At 42.0% G+C, this 22189-nt stretch overlaps 1 protein-coding gene across 1 annotated transcript in view; it reads right to left on the reverse strand.

The window, feature by feature from the left end:
* dera (deoxyribose-phosphate aldolase (putative)) overlaps positions 1-22189 on the reverse strand; it is a 49794-nt gene that overhangs the window by 11893 nt on the left and 15712 nt on the right. The window contains exon 6 of the mRNA XM_063072123.1: positions 21048-21176. Coding sequence (XP_062928193.1) covers positions 21048-21176 — 129 coding nt within the window. The remainder of the gene's footprint in view (positions 1-21047; positions 21177-22189) is intronic.

The raw sequence follows: 22189 nt of genomic DNA on the forward strand, positions 1-22189 counted from the left end.
AGTTTGTCCAGCATTCCATGTGTGTTGCTCAAGATTTTAGGATTTTATTCCTTGGAACATAGAAGATAGAGGGGAGATTTGATAGAGGTATACAAAATTATGAGGGGGAAAGATTGGGTAAATGCAAACAGGCTTTTTCCACTGAGGGTGGGTGGGACTTCATGGGTTAAGGGTAAAAGGTGAAAAGTGTAAGGGGAACATGAGGGGAAACTTCTTCATTCAGAGGGTTGTGAGAGCGTGGAATAAACTGGTAGAGCAAGTGGGGCATGCGAGCTCAATTTCAACATTTAAGAGAAGCTTGGATAGGCACATGGTCCAGGTGCAGGTCGATGGGACCAGGTGGTTGAAATGGTTCAGCACAGTTTAAATGGGCCAAAGGGCCTGTTTCTGTGCTGTACTTTTCTGAATCTATTTCTAGCATCTGCAGAATCTCTTATGTTTATAATATTACAACCGTGTATATTGCACCTTCCTATATGTAATCCAAACAACTTTTCAATTTGTAAGTGCAAGTTCTTATTAGTATTGATATTTTTGTAGAGGTCTGCAACTGAAAATTATGGGATGACGTCTCGTGTGGCCCGAGTTAGGCATTTTACTTCATTTCAGCACAGGCAAATTCATCTTAAGATTGTTTAATACAGCCCATAACCAGAATTTTTCTTTTGACATTTAATAATCAGCTTTTGATGAAATAGATAGATAACATTCTTATTCTCAATGCTTCACAATGTGTCTTAATTACATCCACTACCAAATTCATTTGCTTCAATTCTCCAAGGGTTTTAGCTGCAATTCTGCACCTCATCACTAAACAGGACAAGATTAACATTTTTCAGTTCATTACAGAAATGTTCTATGTGTTATTTCCTTTGTACTCATCTTTCTTAATTATCACGTAATGGCTAATGCTTTTTAAATACATTTTTGAGAATTAAAATACAATTCATTTGCAACCCAAAGACTGTGAAGTGATATAAAATTACTGACTCCGAAGATTAATGTATCAAATTATTACTCTAATTTTAAAATTCTAAGTCACGAATATTTAAAGAGAAAAGAACAGATGAAAAAAAAATCATTATTTGGAAGAAAGTGTTAAATTAATTTCCAAAGTAGATCAGTATGCAATTAGTTATAATCAGCTTTATCTGCAATTATGATAAAATGACAGAAATTATATTGTAGTCCTTTGAGGACGAGCTTTCCTTTACATAACTGATTTCTAAAAAATGTGATTCTGTTCTCATGCAGCTGGAGAGTAGAGAAATATCCTATTCAAAAATCCCGAGGCGTGGGTGGGAAAGAGGTACTAGGAGGGGGAGATTATTCAAAGATGCCAGAACCAAGTTCAATATCATAGGTATTAATCCCCAAAGGTAAAAATTGATTACAAGATAATTCAGCAGACAATTAAAGTCAACTGGCTTAGTGATTTAACAGAGTATTACAGAGCCAAAATGAGAGATTATTGCACCCTGGTACAAAACAGGTAAGCTTTAGTTTATTAAACAAGTGGAAATTATGCTCGTGTCTCCATTAGATGTATGTGAGGAAGCAAGGAACGTAATCTGAGCCATCCCTTGTACAGCTACACTGGCCTCATCTATACTGAAACTCAGGACTGAGCTCCCTAAAAGCTACGCATGCATGGTTGGTGAACTTTCAATTGTGAACATAAATGGTTGTCTGGAGAATCCATGACACAAGAGTTTTTACAGTTCTACAAAGGCAAGTTTGATTAATTCCTCAGAAGCACTACAATGGGAATTTGCAAAAAAAAAAATGGTCCGGGAAAAACATGACAGAGTTTTGGCCTCTAAGAAGTGGAAAGACTGCAAATAGTGGTAGCTGATATTTTTCAGAAAGCTTTTAAGTAATCAGTGGATCAATGAGAAAACAGGTCAACTTTTGATGTGTTACTCCTGCATCAGTTTCTCTTTTTCTTAATTCCTTTCAGACTTTAATCCAGGAGAAGGGCCTTACCAAGATAGCATCTTGCTTTTTCAATATATATATTGAATGACCTGTCTACTGTTAAAGCTGTACAATCTGGACACTGAGGCAGGTGAGAGATATAAGCTGCCATTCAAACAAATTTCACTAACTTTTGACCGCAAAGATCTAAATATCAGTTTGAACCCAAAATTTAGATCCAAATGTCTTAAATGCCCTAACCAATGAATAAAGGCTAATGCAATATCTATGGAAACTGCCATCACAAAGGGATGTACTGCAAAATATGTATTATAGAAAATAGGTGCAGGAGTAGGCCATTCGGCCCTTCGAGCCTGCACGACCATTTATTATGATCATGGCTGATCATCCAACTCAGAACCCCGCCCCAGCCTTCCCTCCATACCCCCTGACCCCTGTAGCCACAAGGGCCATATCTAACTCCCTCTTAAGTATAGCCAATGAACTGGCCTCAACTGTTTCCTGTGGCAGAGAATTCCACAGATTCATCACTCTCTGAGTGAAGAAGTTTTTCCTAATCTCGGTCCTAAAAGGCTTCCCCTTTATCCTCAAACTGTGACCCCTTGTTCTGGACTTCCCCAACATCGGGAACAATCTTCCTGCATCCAGCCTGTCCAATCCCTTTAGGATTTTTTACGTTTCAATCAGATCCCCCCTCAATCTTCTAAATTCCAACGAGTACAAGCCCAGTTCATCCAGTCTTTTTTCATATGAAAGCCCTGCCATCCCAGGAATCAATCTGGTGAACCTTCTTTGTACTCCCTCTATGGCAAGGATGTCTTTCCTCAGATTAGGGGACAAAAACTGCACACAATACTCCACGTGTGGTCTCACCAAGGCCTTGTACAACTGCAGTAGTACCTCCCTGCTCCTGTACTCGAATCCTCTCGCTATAAATGCCAGCATACCATTCGCCTTTTTCACCGCCTGCTGTACCTGCATGCCCACTTTCAATGACCGGTGTATAATGACACCCAGGTCTCGTTGCACCTCCCCTTTTCCTAATCGGCCACCATTCAGATAATCTGTTTTCCTATTTTTGCCACCAAAGTGGATAACTTCACATTTATCCACATTAAATTGCATCTGCCATGAATTTGCCCACTCACCCAACCTATCCAAGTCACTCTGCATCCTCTTAGCATCTTCCTCACAGCTAACACTGCCACCCAGCTTCGTGTCATCCGCAAACTTGGAGATGCTGCATTTAATTCCCTCATCCAAGTCATTAATATATATTGTAAACAACTGGGGTCCCAGCACTGAGCCTTGCGGTACCCCACTAGTCACCGCCTGCCATTCTGAAAAGGTCCCGTTTATTCCCACTCTTTGCTTCCTGTCTGCTAACCAATTCTGCATCCACATCAATACCTTACCCCCAATACCATGTGCTTTAAGTTTGCACACTAATCTCCTGTGTGGGACCTTGTCAAAAGCCTTTTGAAAATCCAAATATACCACATCCACTGGTTCTCCCCTATCCACTCTACTAGTTACATCCTCAAAAAATTCAATGAGATTCGTCAGACATGATTTTCCTTTCACAAATCCATGTTGACTTTGTCCGATGATTTCACCGCTTTCCAAATGTGCTGTTATCACATCTTTGATAACTGACTCCAGCCGTTTCCCCACCACCAACGTTAGGCTAGCCGGTCTATAATTCCCCGGTTTCTCTCTCCCTCCTTTTTTAAAAAGTGGGGTTACATTAGCCACCCTCCAAATCCTCAGGAACTAGTCCAGAATCTAACGAGTTTTGAAAAATTATCACTAATGCATCCACTATTTCTTGGGCTACTTCCTTCAGCACTCTAGGATGCAGACCTTCTGGCCCTGGGGATTTATCTGCCTTCAATCCCTTCAATTTACCTAACACCACTTCCCTACTAACAAGTATTTCGCTCAGTTCCTCCATCTCACTGGACCCTCTGTCCCCTACTATTTCTGAAAGATTATTTATGTCCTCCTTAGTGAAGACAGAACCAAAGTAATTATTGAATTGGTCTGCCATGTCCTTGCTCCCCATAATCAATTCACCTGTTTCTGTCTGTTGGGGACCTACATTTGTCTTTACCAGTCTTTTCCTTTTTACATACCTATAAAAGCTTTTACAGTCAGTTTTTATATTCCCTGCCAGTTTTCTCTCATAATCTTTTTTCCCCTTCCTAATTAAGCCCTTTGTCCTACTCTGCTGAACTCTGAATTTCTCCCAGTCCTCAGGTGAGCCACTTTCTCTGGCTAATTTGTAAGCTTCTTCTTTGGAATTGATACTATCCCTAATATCTCTTGTCAGCCACGGGTGCACTACTTTCCTTGATTTATTCTTTTGCCAAACTGGGATGAACAATTATTGTAGTTCATCCATGCAACCTTTAAATGCTTGCCATTGCATATCCACCGTCAATCCTTTAAGTGTCATTTGCCAGTCTATCTTAGCTAATTCACGTCTCATACCTTCAAAGTTACCCCTCTTTAAGTTCAGAACCTTTCTGAATTAACTATGTCACTCTCCATCTTAATGAAGAATTCCACCATATTATGGTCACTCTTACCCAAGGGGCCTCTCACGACAAGATTGCTAATTAACCCTTCCTCATTGCTCAAAACCCAGTCCAGAATAGTCTGCTCTCTAGTTGGTTCCTCGACAAGTTGGTTCAAAAAACCATCCCGCATACATTCCAAGAAATCCTCTTCCTCAGCACCTTTACCAATTTGGTTCACCCAATCTACATGTAGATTGAAGTCACCCATTATAACTGCTGTTCCTTTATTGCACACATTTCTAATTTCCTGTTTAATACCATCTCCGACCTCACTACTACTGTTAGGTGGCCTGTACACAACTCCCACCAGCGTCTTCTGCCCCTTAGTGTTACGCAGCTCTACCCATATCGATTCCACATCTTCCCGGCTTATGTCCTTCCTTTCTATTGCGTTAATCTCTTCTTTAACCAGCAACGCCACCCCACCTCCCCTTCCTTCATGTCTATCCCTCCTGAATATTGAATATCCCTGAACGTTGAGCTCCCATCCTTGGTCACCCTGGAGCCATGTCTCTGTGATCCCAACTATATCATAATCATTAATAACAATCTGCACCTTCAATTCATCCACCTTATTACGAATGCTCCTTGCATTGACACACAAAGCCTTCAGGCGCTCTTTTACAACTCTCTTAGCCCTTATACAATTATGTTGAAAAGCGGCCCTTTTTAATGTTTGCCCTGGATTTGTCGGCCTGCCACTTTTACTCTTCTCCTTAGTACTTTTTGCTTCTACCCTCACTTTACACCCCTCTGTCTTTCTGCACTGGTTCCCATTCCCCTGTTGTGAACTAACCTCCTCACGCCTAGCCTCTTTAATTTGATTCCCACCCCCCAACCATTCTAGTTTAAAGTCACCTCAGTAGCCCTCGCTAATCTCCCTGCCAGGATATTGGTCCCCCTAGGATTCAAGTGTAACCCGTCCTTTTTGTACAGGTCATGCCTGCGCCAAAAGAGGTCCCAATGATCCAAAAACTTGAATCCATGCCCCCTGCTCCAATCCCTCAGCCACGCATTTATCCTCCACCTCATCGCATTCCTACTCTCACTGTCGCGTGGCACAGGCAGTAATCCCGAGATTACTACCTTTGCAGTCCTTTTTCTCAACTCCCTTCCTAGCTCCCTATATTCTCCTTTCAGGACCTCATCCCTTTTTCTACCTATGTCATTATGGGAAAACCCACTGGGATATCATGGGGCTGGTGTAAGGAAAACCACCCGCAATGGGCAAAAGCCTGTGAAATCCCTTCCCATTCAGATGGAAATATTAACTATTTGGTAGGAAGTAGGGGTAAATAAGATTAAAGGGTAAGAGAATCACACATCACCCGCAGTACATTAAACTAGGTTTGCTTACAATCTAATCTGTTATCATCCTATTAACACAAGCTACTTATTGCTTGCAAAATACAAGTTTCAAGTTTGAGGCATTTTTTTGTCAGAGATAGAACATAAATCTGGGAATTTTTAGATTCATTTTGGGTGGACTAGAGTATAAAAGCAAAGATGCAATGTTGAGACTTGGTAAGGCATTGGTCAGACCGCACATGGAGTACTGTGGGCAGTTTTGGGCCCCTTATTTAAAAAAGGGCATGCTGGCATTGGAAAGGGTCCACAGGAGGTTCATGTGAATGATCCTGGGAATCAAAGGGGTAATGGATGAAGATTGTTTGATAGCTCTGGGCCTTTACTCAACGGAGTTTAGAAGAATGAGGGGAGAATTCATTTAAGCCTATTCAATATTGAAAGGCCTAGAAAGAGTTGATGTGGAAAGGATGCTTCCTAAAGTTAGTGAGTCTACGACCAGAGAACACAGCCTCAGAATAGAGTACGCCCATTTAGAATGAAGATGAAAAGGAATTTCTTTTGCCAGAGGGTGAGGAATCTATGGAATTCATTACCACAAATGGCTGTGGAGGCCACGTCATTGGGTATATTTAAAGTGCAGGTTGATAGGTTCTTGACTTGACAGGACGTCAAAGGTTATGGGGAGAAGGCAGGAGAATGGGGTTGAGAGGGAAATTAAATCAGCTATGATGGAATGGCAGAGCAGACTCAATGGGCAGAATGCCCTAGTTATGCTCCAATGTCTTATGGACTTATAACCTAAAAATTTAGATTAAAGATCTGTTCTAGAAGTTCTTCTGTACCTCAAAAGTCAAGTTAGGTAAATTCTGCTGGCATATGCTTCAAAATGGTGACAATCATACCATTGCCCAAGAACAGCAGGATGAGCAGCCTCAAACGCTATCGCCCAGTGGCACTCACATCTGCTGTGAGAAAATCTGCAAATGCTGGAAATCCGAGTAATACACACACAAAATGCTGAAGGAACTCAGCAGGCCAGGCAGCATCTATAGAATAAAGCACAGTCAACGCTTCAGGCCGAAACCCTTTGGCAGGATTGCAGAACAAAAGTTGCCCCTACACCGCCTCCGTCACTACCACTCAGGGCCCCAAACAGTCCTTCTAGGTGAGATGACACTTCACCTGTGAGTCTGTTGGGGTCATATACTGTGTTCGTTGTTCCTGCTGTGGCCTCCTGTATATCGGTGAGACCCAACATAGATTGGGGGACCACTTCGCTGAGCATCTACGCTCTGTCCACCAAAACAATCACTATCTCCCAGTGGCCACCTATTTTAATTCCCCATTCCAATATGTCCATCCATGGCCTCCTCCACTGTCATGATAAAGCCGCACTTAGGCTGGAGGAACTAACCTTCGATTCACCTCCAACCTGATGGCATGAACATCGATTTCTCAAACTTCCAGTAATGCCTCCTCCACCCCCTTCACCATTTCCCATCCACTTTTCCCTTTCTCATGTTATCTCCTTGCCTGCCCATCGCCTCCTTCTGGTGCTCCCTCCCCCACCTTTTTCTTTCTTCCATGGCCTTCTGTCTCTTTCATCCATCAACTTCCTAGCTCTTTGCTTCATCCCTCCCCCTCCAAGTTTCACCTATTGCCTAGTGCTTCTCTCTCCCCCTTCCCCACCTTTCAAATCTACTCAGCTTTTTCCCTCCAGTCCTGCCGAAGGGCTCTGGCCCGAAACGTTGACTGTGCTTTTTTCCATAGATGCTGCCTGGCCTGCTGAGTTCCTCCAGCATTTTGTCTGCTTGATGAAGTGCTTTGAGAAGCTGGTCATGGCAAGAATCAACTCTTGCCTAAGCAAGGACCTGGACCTGCTGCAGTTTGCCTATCACCACAATTGGTCTACAGTGGATGCAATCTCACTGTCTCTCCACTCAGCCTTGGATCTCCTGGACGATAGAAATTGCTAAATTGGGCTGCTGTTGATTACTTACAGTTTAGCGTTCAACACAATCAGACTCTCAGTTCTAATCAACAAACTCCAAAACCTGGGCCGCTATACCTCCCTCTGCAACTGAATCCTTCATTTCTTCACTGGGAGATGACAGTTCCACACAGATTGAAAATAACATCTCCTTGCTGACAATCAACAGTGGCGCACATCAAGGATGCACGCTCAGACACTACTCTACTCTCTCTACACTCATGACTAGGCAGCTCAAATGCTTTGCTGATGACACAAGTATTGTTGGCAGAACTTCAGATGGTAAGGAGAAGGCATACAGGACTGAGGTAGATCAGCTGGTCGAGTGCGTCTGAACAACAACTATGCAGATCTACCCTGGGCCCAACGTATTAATACAATCACAAAAGAGGCATGACTGAAGCTATATTTCATTAGGTGTTTGAAAAGACTTGGCACGTCACCAAAGACAAGGGCAAATTTCTAAAGATGTACCATGGAGAGCATTCTAACTGGCTGCATCACCGTCTGGTATGGAGGGGCCACTGCACAGGATCAGAAAAGGCTGCAGAAAGTTGTAAACTCAGCCAGCTCCATCATGGGCACTAGTCTCCCCAGCATCAAGGACACCTTCAAAAGCCGATACCTCAAAAACGCAGCTTCCATCATCCAGGACATGCCCTCTTCTCATCAATGAGATGGCACAGGAGCCTGAAGACACACACTCAACATTTCAGGAACAGCTTCTTTCCCTCTGCCATCAGATTTCTGAATGGACAATGAACTCATGAGCAATACCTCAGTATTTTCTACCTCTCTTTTTGCATTACTTATTTAATTAATATATGTATGTATGTGTGTGTGTGTGTGTGTGTGTGTGTGTATGTGTATATATATAAAATTAATTTATAGTTTTTATGATGCATTCCAAGTACTGCTGCAGCAAAACAATTAATTTCACAACATATGCCAGTGATATTAAAGCTGATTCTGACTCTGATTCCTGTACCTGCCCACCACACAATCTCCATCTGTCAGTATCAATGCTCCAAATCACTCAAGTGTTACAGAAAGGCTTTGTGCTAATGAATATAAATACTGAGTTCTTTTCCACACTATCCCAGTCACTGCAAATCAAAGGAGGGTAATATACAAATAGGTTATGGGTGATGCTGCAATGGGAGTGCAGCTAGAAAGGGAGGGGGTGATTGAGAACATGGGGGGAGTGAAGGAGAGGTATTAGAAACAGAATCACTTTGGGACCTAGTAGAAGAGATCAAAATGTCACCCACTATTGGTAGAGGTGGAATTGTGAGAGACAAGCTAATATCTTAAGAATTTGGGAATTTAGGACTAGGTCTACCAAACTGGTTAACAGCTTCTTCCCTCAGGCTGTGAGCCATCACTGAGGTCTTGGTACTAAGACAGCGAGCTGTTTACTGTTTGCCTGTGCTGTACATTACATATGCTTTGAATAGTATTTTAACTTAATTGTGCTAATATTTTGTTTGATATGCTGTGTGTGATACATGTTATACGCATGCTCCGTGGTCCAGAAGAATGTTGTTTTGTTTGGTAGTATATACGTACAGTCAGATGACCACACACTTGAACTTAATACAACAAGGTCCTGGAATTAATGGACTAACTAAGGAAGTCCAGGTAGTGCAGAAAGAGACCCCTTGTTGCTTATAACAGATCAGAAATTCCATTAATGAATCTGGTGCATAATATGAAGATGTGCATTTTGCCTGGCACCATTGCCATTTGTTTAATATACAAGGAAGGCCCAAAACTAACTTGGAGAACGACACAACATTTAGATCAACTTTTAGCTTGATTCGAATCGCACATATACAAAAGACCTACAGAACAGTACAGCACGCTACAGGCCCTTCAGCCCATGATGTCATGCCAACCCTCTAACCTACTCAAAGATCAATCTAGCTGCTCCCTTCAACATAGCCCTCCATTCTTCCTTCATCTATACTTATCACTCTGAGATAAGTGCTCCATTTAGGAATGATTCTATTTCTAGGCGGATTAGAATGCAATTTTATTTTTCTTCTTAACAAATTTATCATTTCTATTTGAATTAATTTAATTCACACACAAACTAAAATGCCTCAGATGGCATGAAAACAGTGTAAATGGGCTCCAGACAAACTTAAGTGAAAGTGATGAAGTGAAGTTAAATTACCAGACAAGAGGAAACTCAGATTCTGCCTATACTACAGGACTAAATAGATGTCAGACAATTTATGGATGACAGTGAGCCCTTCAAGAGCAAGAATGGAAGACAATGGTGCTTGATTTTTCTTGCTTGGAAGTCATTAGGTGACTTCTTTTGTTGAAAATGAGGATCTTGCATTTACATGCCCTCAGGAAATCCCTAAGCATTTCACAGATCATAAACTGCTGCTGATGTACAGTCACTGGCTATAAAGTCAGATACTTGAACACAGCAACATCCCAAAAAATATACATTAAAGGATAAATACTGAACTGAGAAAACCAGATCTCCCTAAATTTTCTTAAAGAGTGCTGCGCAATCTTGATTTCTGCACTCAAATGCAAGGATTTTTCTTTCTGAAAGATCAACCTGAGTCCATGTCAATTCACACATACAGTACTAATACCAATTCCACTGCGTTTCTGAACTATGTGCTTTGTACAACTTGACAACATTAGCTCTACTCTCTGTACACTCATGAAGATTGGCTAGATTGTGCTCTAACTCCATCTATGTCTGCAGAGGTACCATGCAGTGGGCCATAGCTCAAATAACAATGACTCAGAGTATGGGAAGGAAGTATCGAAAGCTTAGTGACCGTGTCATGACAATAATGTTTCCCTCAATATCAACAAAAGAGCTGCTCATTGACTTCAGGAAGAGGGGTGGTGCACATGCTCCTGTCTATATCAATGATGTTGAGGTTGAGAGGGTTGAGAGCTTCAAGTTCCCAGGAATGAACATCATCAGTAGTCTGTCCTGATCCAACCACGTTAACTTCAGGGGCAAGAAAGCTAATTAACGCCACTACTTTCCCAGGATGTTAAAGAAATCTGGCATGTCCCTGTCAACCCTACCATTTCTTCTCAATGCAGTTCAGAAAGCATCCTATCCAGACAGCATCTATCCAGATCCTATCCTGTCCTGACGAAGGGTCTCGGCCTGAAACGTCGACTGTACCTCTTCCTAGAGATGCTGCCTGGCCTGCTGCGTTCACCAGCAACTTTTATGTGTGTTGCTTGAAATTCCAGCATCTGCAGATTTCCTCGTGTTTGCGCTATCCAGATATATCATGGTTTGGAATGGCAAATGCTCTGCGTGTGACACAAGAAACTGCCAAGAGTTGTGGGCACAGCTCAGCACATCCAGAGACTCACCACCCTTCTATGGACTCTGTCTACCTACTTGCTGCCTCAGTAAAGCAGCCAGCATAATCAAAGACCCTGCTCAGTCCGACATCCTCTCTTCTCCTCTCTACCCTCGGGCATAAGATACAAAAGCATGAAAGCATGCATCACCAGGCTTAAAGATAGCTTCTATCAGACTCTGGAAAGGATCTCCTGCACAATAAGATGGACTCTTGACCTAACAATCTGCCTCGTATTGATCTTGCACTTTGTTTACCTGCATTGCACTCTCTCTAGCTGTTACTTTATTCTGCTTTCTGTTACTGTTTTACCTTGTCCTACCTCATTGTGTAATGAGTTGATCTGCATGAACAGTGTGCAAGACAAGCTTATCACTGTAAGTTGGAACAGATGACACTAATAAACCAATTCCAATACCAAGCAGATCCACAAAAAATGTTACTGCTGGCAGCTAGATGCAGCTTTAACTTAGACCATCTCAAAACATCAGTGCTTTTGGAAACAGTTGCAGTGACAAAGGTCTTGTACAATGCAAGAGCTTAAAGGGAGCTGGGAGCAAAAACATGCCTCTGTATGGATAAAGGTACAAAGGCAGCAGTGGTAACACTGTCAATTGGTTAAATAATAAATAGGTGTTGTGCAGCATCTATGAAATCCCTCAGTCGGTATTCTTTTTGAAGGCTTCAGCTCATTATGCAGCACTTTCATATGATCAAGTTACTGCCATTATAAGAAACACTGCCACCTACTGTAATATGGAATAACTGCCAAGGTAACAAATAATTCACATAATAAGGTACCTGGTAGATTTTAAGTACCTTAAAGAAAAAAGGTACTTTTTGCTATTAATATTTTCTAATAGCAAGACATTAACACAACGATATTCAATAGAATCACAAAACAGTACAGGTGTTTCACAAGAACACACTGAACAGAATTGATACATAGTAGACAACCAAGAGCTGTGTCTTCTAAAGGAGTGCCTTAAGAAAAGGAAAGCCCTGGACCAGGTTACCTATGTCAGTTTGCAACCATCCCATTGTGGACAGCCAGCAAGGCACTGCCTGTCACAGTGATGACCAGAGTGGCACTGTCCCTGACAGCACCAAACCATCAATGTGATCGGGGCCATTAATTGCTTGCGAGCGTACAACTTCCACAAATAATCAATGAAACACAAGTTTAAAAAATTACATAGAGAAGCTACAAAAATAACCTTCCAGTGAAAATCAGTCATTAAAATAACAAAAATTATTTGACATACAAAATGCTGGAGGAACTCAACACCTATGGAAAGGAATAAAGAGGTGACATTTCGGGCCGAGACCCTTCATCAGAACAAAAGGAAGGGGAAGACGACAGAATTTCTTTCCAAAAGCAGTGGTCCCCTAATATTTGTTCAGGGATTCCATACCAACCTGTTTTGTCTTTGGCCTTCTTGATTGCTATGGTGATTATTGGAAGGAGAAATCGATGTTCATGCCATCAGGTTGGAGGGTGCCTAGACAGAATATGAGGTCTTGCTCCTTGACCCTGAGATTGGCCTCATCATGGCAAAAGAGTAGGCCATGGACCGACATGTTGGAACAGGAATGGGAATCGGAATTAAAATGGCTGGCCACCGGGAAATTCTGCTTTTAGCGGACGGTGCGAAGGTGCTCGACAGTGGTCCCCCAATTTACGTCGGGTCTCACCAATGTAGAGGAGGTCGCAGCAGGAACACAGAACACAGTAGACGACCCCAACAGACTCACAAATGAGGTGCTGACTCACCCTAAATGGAGGTAAGGGAGAAGGTGAATGGGCACGTGTAGCGTTTCTGTTCCTTCCAGGGATATGTGCCAGGAGATTAGTGGGAAGGGATGAATGGGCAACTGAATCATGGAGGGGGCGAACTCTGTGGAAAGCGGTGAGTGAGGGGAAAGTGTATTTGGTGGTACGATCCCATTGAAAATAGTGGAAGTTATGGAGAATGACGTGTTGGATGTGGAGGGTCAGGCAGTGGTAATTGAGGACAAGAGGAACTCTACCCCTGTTATGGCAGCAGAAAGATGGGGTGAGCACAGATATCCAGAAAATGGAGGAGGTGCAGGAGGGCAGTATCAATGGTGGAGAAAGGGAAATCCTATTCTTTAAAGAAAGGAGAACATCTCTAATGTCATCTGATAAGGTGAAGATAAAGGAACTGAGAAAAGGGAACAGCATTTTTACAGGAGACAGGGTGAGAAGAGGTATAGTCAAGTTAGCCATGGGAACCTGTAGGTTTATAAAAGACGTCGGTAGACAGTTTGTCTCCAGAGATGGAGACGCAGAGATCAAGAAAGGAGAGGGAGGTGTCAGAAAAAGACCAAGTCAATTTAAAGGCAGGGTGGAGGTTGGAGGCAAAGCTGATGAGATTGACGAGCTTAACATGGGTGAATGAAGTAGCACCAATACAGTCGTCAATATAGCATTAGAAGAGTTGAGGAACATTACCAGGGAAGTCTTGAAACATGGACTGTTTTATGGAGCCAACAAAAAAGCAAGCATAGCTGGGGCCCACGTAGGTGCCCATGGCCACCCCAGGAGTTTGGAGAAAGTGGGAGGATCAGAAGGAGAAACTGTTGAGTGTGAAGACCAGATCTGCCAGACTGAGGATAGTGTTGTAGGGGAGCTGGTTCGTCTTTTGTTGAGAAAGAAGCGGACAGCTTTAAGGCCTTTTTGATGGGGGATAGACGTGTACAGGGACGGAACATCCATGATGAAAATGAGGCAGTCAGGGACAGGGGAATGAAAGCTGGTGAGGAGACTGACAGCATGTTAAGAATCGCAGATGTAGGTGGGAAAGGGTTAAACCAAGTGGGATAGAATGGAGTTGAGGCATACAGACACAAGTTTAATAGGGCAGGAGCAGGCAGAGACAATGGGCCTACCTAGACGGTCAGGCCTGTGGATCTTGGGTAGGAGGAAGAAACGAGCAGTGCAAAATAAGGAAACTTTGGTGTATCCTTTGAGTTTGGTGTCAGTGGATGAAAGTTCTGTAGAGATGATTAGGTTAGTGATGGTGATAGAGACAATTTTCTGATGGTCCAGAGTGGGGTTCTTTTCAAGAGGCAAATAAGAGAAGTGTCTTAGAGTTGCTGCCTGACCTCAGCAAGGTAAAGGTCAGTCCACCACAGCACAACAGCACTCCCTTTGTCTAGGGGTTTGATGCTACGGTTGGGATTGGTGTGTTGAAAGTGGAGGGTAGTACATTCAAAGGGAATAATGTTTGAGGAGGAAACAGGAGTGCTGAAGTCAAGCTGGTTGATGTCTTGACAGCACTTAGAGATATAAAGATCCAGAGCAGGCAGAGAATCAGAGTGGATGTCCAAGAAGATGAGGAGGGTTGGATACTGGTGAAGGGGTCATCAGTGCAGGGTGGAGACTTCTTGCCAAAGAAGTGGGCTCGGAGATGGAGGCGATAGAAGAAGAACTCGGCATTGTGGCGGTCATGGAATTTACCGAGGTGCGGGCGAAGGGAAACAAAGGTAAGGCCCTTACTGAGGACAGAACGTTCCACCTAAGAGAGGGGAAGGTCAGATGGAATGATGAAAACACAACAGAAATTAGTGCTGGGGTCAGAGGGGTGAGGAGAGTTGGTGGCGCCAAAGGGAAGAGCAGAGTCAGGGTGTTCAGGGTGAGAGGACAATGAAGACTCTGAGGACCCAAGAGATGATGGGGGGGATTCTGAGAGAGCCAGGGATGGAGAGTGGTGGAGGAGGAAGGGGATCTCAGGGGACCAGCAGCAGTGAGTGAGGCCGAGGTCTGAAGGTGGTGAAGGCCGAGGTCTGTGCTGGAGTTAGAGGCCATGTAATTCACAGTCTGAGGGCTTTCAGGGTTATTGGAACCAGGGTTGGTGGCGGTGGGATCCGTGGTCTGGAGCCACCCGGGGTTATTAGAGCCAGAGAGAGTACCATTCATGGTCTGGATGCTGTCAGAACTTAGTGTGATTTACACCCTTTGCCTCCACAAATGCTGCTCAACTTGCTGAGTTCTTCCAGAGTGTATTGTTCCTAAAATTTCACAATTTGTCTTGAATATACTCCCCAGCTGAGGCGCCTCAGCCATCTTGAGTTGACAATTCCAAATATCCATCTTAATCCTGAATAGATGAATCATTCTTTTGCTAGCTGACATCTAGTTCAAGACATTCAAGGTTGCTTTTGTTGTCCAGGATAATCTCATCCCTTGATTACCCATCATAAAATGCATTAGTCCAGCCTGTTTCACATTTTATTATGATAATTACCCTTTCCCAGATTTCAATCAGGTGAACTTGCTTTACACTTCTCCATCACCTACATCCTCCCTTGGGTAGGGAGAATATAGGAGCAAAGAGGTCCTTCTGCAGTTGGATGGGGCCCCTAGTGAGACCACACCTGGAGTATGGTGTACAGTTCTGGTCTCCAAATTTGAGGAAGGACATTCTTGCTATTGAGGGAGTGCAGCATAGGTTCACGAGGTTAATTCCCAGGATGGAGGGACTGTCATATGTTGAAAGATTGGAGCGACTGGGGTTGTATATACTGGAACTTAGAAGGGTGAGAGGGGATCTGATTGAAACATATAACATTATTAAGGGATTGGACACGCTAGAGGCAGGAAACATGTTCCCGATGTTGGGGGAGTCCAGAACCAAAGACCACAGTTTAAGAATAAGGGGTAGACAATTTAGAACGGGGTTGAGGAAAAACTTTTTAACACAGAGGGTTGTGATTCTGTGGAATGCTCTGCCTCAGAAGGCAGTGGAGGCCAATTCTCTGGATTCTTTCAAGAAAGAGTTAGATAGAGCTCTTAAAAATAGCGGAGTGAAGGGATATGGGAAGAAGGCAGGAAAAAGGGTACTGATTGTGGATGATCAGCCATGATTACAGTGAATAGCAGTGCTAGCTTGAAGGGCTGAATGGCCTACTCCTGCACCTATGTCTATTATCTATAATACATAGCGCACAACATTCCAAATGTCAGATCACAAAGGCCCTACACAATCAAAGGAAGACTTCTTCAAATCTTGTAATCAAATCCTCCTGCAATGTAGGCTAAAATACCATTCCTCTTCCTAACTGCTTAATGTACTTTCATGGTAACTTCAATCATTCATGTACAAGTACACCCAGGTCTCTGTGAATGCCAACACTTTCCAGCATATTGCCATTTAAAAATGTACTGTTTTTTTCCCTTCCATAAAACAGTTGACTACACATTTTCCCACCACGTTCTTGCCCATTCACTTAGTTTGTCTATATCCCTATGAAGACCCTTGGTATCCTCCTCAGGGTGGAAATGTGAACTATTAGCAAACTTGGACACATTACGTCTGGTCTCATTGCTATAGATTGTGAACAACTGGGACCCCAGTACTAATCTCTGTGGCACCCCACCAGCGGTAGCCTCACAATCCACAAGTGATCAGCTTATTCCGATAAGTTTATGTCCATTAAACAACTCTCAATCTGGTAAAGTACATTACCTCGAATTGCATGTTCTAATTCTTGGGCAGCCCCATAGTAAAATACTTGCTCTGTCCAAATGCAAAATACAAATCCTTATTTTACTGTCCACTTCCAAGCACAAAATGCAAGGGAGCACAGTACTGTATTTTTCAATGTGGAGCAGACAGCACATTTCTAAATCTGGTGGGAGCAAAGGATGTCGGGAATGGTGAGGGTGGAATGCTGCAGGAGAGGTGTGGGACCGGTGGCAGAGGAGTGCCAGGGGCAGGGGGTGGCAGCGGGTGCAGACACTCCCAGCCCTGAGACACCAGGCAAGGTCTTCGATTCCAAACTATTTCAAATACCCATCTCAGATTCATCACTCACATAAGTCAAAAATTATTTTTCTTGCATCAGCAGTACAGTGCAATACATAAAATCACTACAGTATTGTGCAAGTCTTAGGCACTATATATATTTTTTTATATATATACACACACACACACACACACATACACTATATATAGTACTATACAGTGGCAAAAGTTTGGGCACCCCGGTCAAAATTTCTGTTACTGTGAATAGTTAAGTGAGTAGAAGATGAACTGATCTCCAAAAGTCATGAAGTTAAAGATGAAACATTCTTTTCAACATTTTAAGCAAGATTAGTGTATTATTTTTGTTTTGTACAATTTCAGAGTGATAAAAAAGTTTGCATGGGAGCACCATGCAAAAGTTTGGGCACCCCAAGAGATTTGAGCTCTTAGATAACCTTTACCAAGGCCTCAGACCTTAATTAGCTTGTTAGGGCTATGGCTTGTTCACAGTCATCGTTAGGAAAGGCCAAGTGATGCAAATTTCAAAGCTTTATAAATACCCTGACTCCTCAAACCTTGTCCCAACAATCAGCAGCCATGGGCTCCTCTAAGCAGCTGCCTAGCACTCTGAAAATTAAAATAAATGATGCCCACAAAGCAGAAGACTATAAGAAGATAGCAAAGCATTTTCAGGTAGCCGTTTCCTCAGTTCATAATGTAATTAAGAAATGGCAGTTAACAGGAATGGTGGAGGTCAAACTGAAGTCTGGAAGTCCAAGAAAGCTTTCCGAGAGAACTGCTCGTAGGATTGCTAGAAAGGCAAATCAAAACCCCTGTTTGATTGCAAAAGACCTTCAGGAAGATTTAGCAGACTCTGGAGTGCTGGTACACTGTTCTACTGTGCAGCGACACCTGTACAAATACGACCTTCATGGAAGAGCCATCAGAAGAAAACCTTTCCTGCGTCCTCACCACAAAATTCAGCGTTAGAAGTTTGCAAAGGAACATCTAAACAAGCCTGATGCATTTTGGAAACAAGTCCTGTGGACTGAAGTTAAAATAGAACTTTGTGGCCGCAATGAGCAAAGGTATGTTTGGAGAAAAAAGGGTGCAGAATTTCATGAAAAGAACACCTCTCCAACTGTTAAGCACGGGGGTGGATCGATCATGCTTTGGGCTTGTGTTGCAGCCAGTGGCACAGGGAACATTTTAATGGGAGAGGGAAGAATGAATTCAATTAAATATCAGCAAATTCTGGAAGCAAACATCAACTGTCTGTTAAAAAAGCTGAAGATGAAAAGAGGATGGCTTCTACAACAGGATAATGATCCTAAACACACCTCAAAATCCAGAATGGACTACCCCAAGAGGTGCAAGCTGAAGGTTTTGCCATGGCCCTCACAGTCCCCCGACCTAAACATCATTGAAAATCTGTGGATAGACCTCAAAAGAGCAGTGCATGCAAGACGGCCCAAGAATCTCACAGAACTAGAAGCCTTTTGCAAGGAAGAATGGGCGAAAATCCCCCAAACAAAAATTGAAAGACTCTTAGCTGGCTACAGAAAGTGTTTACAAGCTGTGATACTTGCCAAAGGGGGTGTTACTAGGTACTGAACATGCAGGGTGCCCAAACTTTTGCTTCAGACCCTTTTCCTTCGGACCCTTTTCCTTTTTTGTTATTTTGAAACTGTAAAAGATGGAAATAAAAAAAGTAATCTTGCTTAAAATATTAAAGAAATGTGTCATCTTTAACTTTATGCCTTTTGGAAATCAGGTCATCTTTTACTCGCTTAGCTATTCACAGTAACAGAAATTTTGACCAGGGGTGCCCAAACTTTTGCCTGCCACTGTATGTCTTAACATGCCACCCTGATGAACCAGCATGCTTCACTGTTACATGATCAGAGACACCAAGAGAGAGACAGCTGAAGAATCTATCATCAAAGATAGTTTGTGGAGAAAAAACATTTAAGCAAGCAAGCAGATTTAAAAATTAATTTTGTTCCCAATTCCACTGTGGATCTCAGATTGCAGATCCCTGACATACCCAGACAACTCCTTTCCAGACTCTGCCCCTGCTTAAACACCTCCAAGGCACTAGTTCTTCCTCTAGCCATGATGGTGACGGATTCACAAATTTTTTGCAGCCATTTCATAGTAATATGCCGGGAAATTAGCATAATCAGCACTGGAGAGCCTAATCAGTCTGGGAGTAGCTCACAGATCTGGATTGGTGTAAGAGTTTATTTCATCAGTTGTTGCTGGAGACGTGTTCATATGGCTTCACCAGCAGATAAACAGATAAATAGAGTAAGGTGGGTAATATTCACATGGCACTTTGATGGAAAGGACACAAAATATTCAATTCACCAAAGGCACAAAGAGGATGTCAATATTATAGGCAGTTTGGAACAACTCTTTGTATTGCTCAACAGGGGTCACTATTTCTCCGCTATTGGTGGGAACAACAGTGGAAGCATATCGTTCAATAGTTATTCAAAAGGGACAGAGCTAAAGCAACTGATGTGGAAGAAGAGGGGAAACTAGATATAAAGTTGCCAGTTCCTTCAGCGAACTGGCACAGTTGCACGGGCCAAGTGTGCTGCTACTGTGTTCAAAAATTCCATTTCTACATCAAATCACTTCTTATTTTCTCTCCTTTGATGAAGCCTTGCTTTTCTATTCTATGTGCTCTGCGAGTTGCTACACCTTTCTAAGTTATGCCAGGATACATAGATAGAGCACTGGCTGAATCTCCCTCAGGCTTATCTCCCCTTTTCTACTATCTCTGGCACACTCTTTTGGACATTCTCTTATACGGTGTTTTGAACATTCTCTTACAAACCGGAGATCCAGATAACTCACTGCATATCACTAAGATTTAATAGGTGTTCAAAATTACTTTAGAGAAAATAAAAGAAACTGTTCCCACTGGGAAGAGAATCGGTAATCAGAGGGCACCACATAAAGATAAATGGTGAAAGAAGATGACAGATGAGGAGAATCTATTTATAAAGCACTCCCTATAACAGTAAAGGAAGGAAATTTAACGATAACCTTCACAAGGTAATTACATATATTGTTGGAAAGGGGAAAAAATTGCAGGGTTAAAAGGAAACAGCAGTGGAGTGGGTTGAATTGAATACCACTTCAAAGAGGCACAATGGTCTGAGTAGTTAACTTCTCTGCTCAGATTCTATGCCAGTATGGCGAGACATATTAGAGCTCGTCTTCACTGTCTGGTTCAGCCAGCATTCTAATGACAACATTATACCCAGAAGCTCATGTAAATTTCTGTACTTTCCTATCACTCCTTTTTAATTTAAATCACACCTTTCTGTGCAAAATGTCAAGGACTTGAGAAATCCTCCCGAGCCTCTGGCAATGCAGAATAAGCAAGCTGCTCGAAGTTGCGGGACAAGCCAAATGATTTCCTCTCACTTGCTAGAGAAAAGCACTTTCTTTCACTGAAAGGTTCAGACATGGAACTTGATGCAAATAACAACTATGGTTGCCATCCTGTTTTGTTAATATGTGACAGCACATCAGCATATTAAAAGTAGTCTTTTAAAAAAAATGCTGACTGCTTAAAGAACTTTTGCCAAGTAGCAAAACTGCATTAAAAAACAAATTAAATGTATTATTTTAGTTTGACATTTTTTGAACGCTACATGAACAATCATCTTTAGGAGGCGATTTGGAGACAGCAAGAAAACACAAACTGTTTTTGCTGCTTTCAGCTGGATGAAAAATGTAGATCAAGAAAGTGAGAAAATACTTTTTTTTATTTCCAATAAAATTCACAGGGTCTATAGGGCAGAATTAACCAGACTGGTCCTAATTTGAACACCCATCCAAATTTTTGAGAACATAGTACTCCCTCTAAATGGGTCTCTTTTGTACTGACAACATCAAATGCCCTTGCACAGTCAGTGTATCTGAAGTCGCCATCTACATACTCATAGGCAAGAGTTCTACCACATGATTCTCCCATTACTGATTTTCCTCCCAGCAGGAATAGTTTCTTTTATTTTCTGTGAAGTAATTTTGTATATAAACATATTGTGCACATAAATTCACAGAATGAATTCCATGTTACCTGCCATCATGGCCACAAGACTCGCTTTGTATACATTTGCCAATGATCCCAGTTCTCCTGTTCCTAGTATGGTTTTCATGTGTGCATTTTGACAAGCATCGCGGCATTTTTGAATTTCCTTGTACAATTCTAAAACATTATAGAAACATTAAATAGCAAATTGCAATGTACAAGTATTAACAAACAGTATTCAATAATACTCCTACACATTTTCTATCACCAATATGCTGTCTGTATTCTGTGATATGTTATGACAAATGCATCATTACTTCCCCTATCTTCAGACTTTGGCATAATTCCTGTATTCTCCAATTAAGGTGCTGACTGTCCCTCTCTGAAATAGAGTTGTTCATGAGCATGCAGTGATGCTGCTTATCACAACTCCAAATGTTGCATTGGTTTCAACCAAAGAAGACACTTTAGAAGGCAGTGGAGTGTTAATCAAACTCCAACTTCTTAACACTATACTTTCTGTTACAAAAATATCTGAGAACGCTAAGGCTCGGTAAACTAAGTGTGTAACTTTTTTTCTTATTTGACATAATCAGTCAAATATCAAACAACTTCTCCAAATCAAACAAATTTTAAAACATGGAGTATCATTTTGTTGATTTAAAATTACTAAACTGATTTTGTTTTAAGTTGCTATTGCTAACAAAACTTTATTGACCCAAACTATGGTTTACAAAATATGATGAGAATGTAAAATAGTTACTAGCTTTCTATGTCTTACTTTGCTAATTGTGGTAATTTTTCCCAATCAGCCCACATGCACCATGGTTACAAATTCAAGGTCATCAAAGTTGAGGAAATAAACATTCCAGACTCACCAAATCATTCTGGTTACATTTCTTTAAAGAGGCTGGCAGAAAACAATTTTCAAATTAACCTAGATGATTCACACTTATATCTTCTCTTTCTTGCTTCTGGGAAAATAGCCTTCCTCTGTTCTGATCAACAGCCCAATTTAGATTGTTTTGAGTGGAATTTCAGAAGGCATTTTTTTAGTATGATATTTTGAAACAAAACAAATGCCACAGGGTCATTAACTACTTCTCAAAAGTGACAATGTTTGATACAATAGACCAAATAAACTATTTTCCTTTTAACAAGCTCAGAAGAGTATCTGGACTACAATCACA

This window comes from Mobula hypostoma, chromosome 20 (genome assembly GCF_963921235.1).
Source record: "Mobula hypostoma chromosome 20, sMobHyp1.1, whole genome shotgun sequence".
Lineage (NCBI taxonomy): Eukaryota > Metazoa > Chordata > Chondrichthyes > Myliobatiformes > Myliobatidae > Mobula > Mobula hypostoma.